Source organism: Apaloderma vittatum, unplaced genomic scaffold, assembly GCF_000703405.1.
Source record: "Apaloderma vittatum isolate BGI_N311 unplaced genomic scaffold, ASM70340v1 scaffold1965, whole genome shotgun sequence".
Lineage (NCBI taxonomy): Eukaryota > Metazoa > Chordata > Aves > Trogoniformes > Trogonidae > Apaloderma > Apaloderma vittatum.
Genome location: NW_009716280.1, coordinates 1,777 through 2,494, shown reverse-complemented (window position 1 = coordinate 2,494; position 718 = coordinate 1,777). Strand labels below are relative to the sequence as shown.

General features: G+C 47.1%; 1 protein-coding gene across 1 annotated transcript in view; it reads left to right on the top strand.

Annotated features, from left to right (window-relative positions):
- WDR78 (WD repeat domain 78) overlaps window positions 1–718 on the top strand; it is a gene marked incomplete at both ends in the record, with an annotated part of 11,999 nt that overhangs the window by 9,907 nt on the left and 1,374 nt on the right. Inside the window, 1 exon segment of the mRNA XM_009869446.1 lies at window positions 81–278. Within this exon segment, the coding sequence (XP_009867748.1) occupies window positions 81–278 (198 nt within the window).

Here is a 718-nt window from a genome sequence, read left to right as displayed (position 1 = left end):
ATTTGAGTGGCTGCTGTTGGGAAGACGGAGGGAAGTTAAGAAACTAACGGAAAACATTCTTGTGTTTTTCTGTCGGTTAGTGGCCAGAGCGTATTTTCCGGTGTGAGTGCGGCGTTACAGCTCTGGATTTTTCTGTGGCCAGCCCGAATCTCTTAGCGGTTGGAATGTACGATGGCTCTGTCGTGGTCTATGACGTACGGAGTCGCAGTGACGCCGTGCTTTTGGACAGCAGGTAAGGCTGTGATTTCCCGTCTCACAGAATCACAGGATTATGGAGGCTGGAGAAGACCTCTGAGATTATCAAGTCCAGCCTTGGCCAAGTCTTGGCAATTAACAAATCAAAGAATATCCACGGCTGAGGAGCTAAGGGAATGGTAACAGTCTTGATAAGTAAGACTTGCAAATGCTCCAGGATTTTGCACAATTGCTTTTCTTTCCAACTTCCATCAGTATCTTCCAGTTTGGACTGGAAATGCCTCCTTAAGCAGCACTCGCGCATGCTGGAAGTATTGGAAAGGTGAAAGAAATGAGTTTTTGTGAAAATGCAGCAAGTTACCACCACACATCCACTTACACCCTGCGTACTGTCTGACTAGAACAATTCTGCCCCAGGTAATAAATCCTTGTGGGAGACCAGCACTAGCTTTTAGTGTTTTCTCACTCATTCCCCTTGCCAGAACTGGAGAGAGCCTCAGAACAGGTGAGGGAGAAGCAGGAA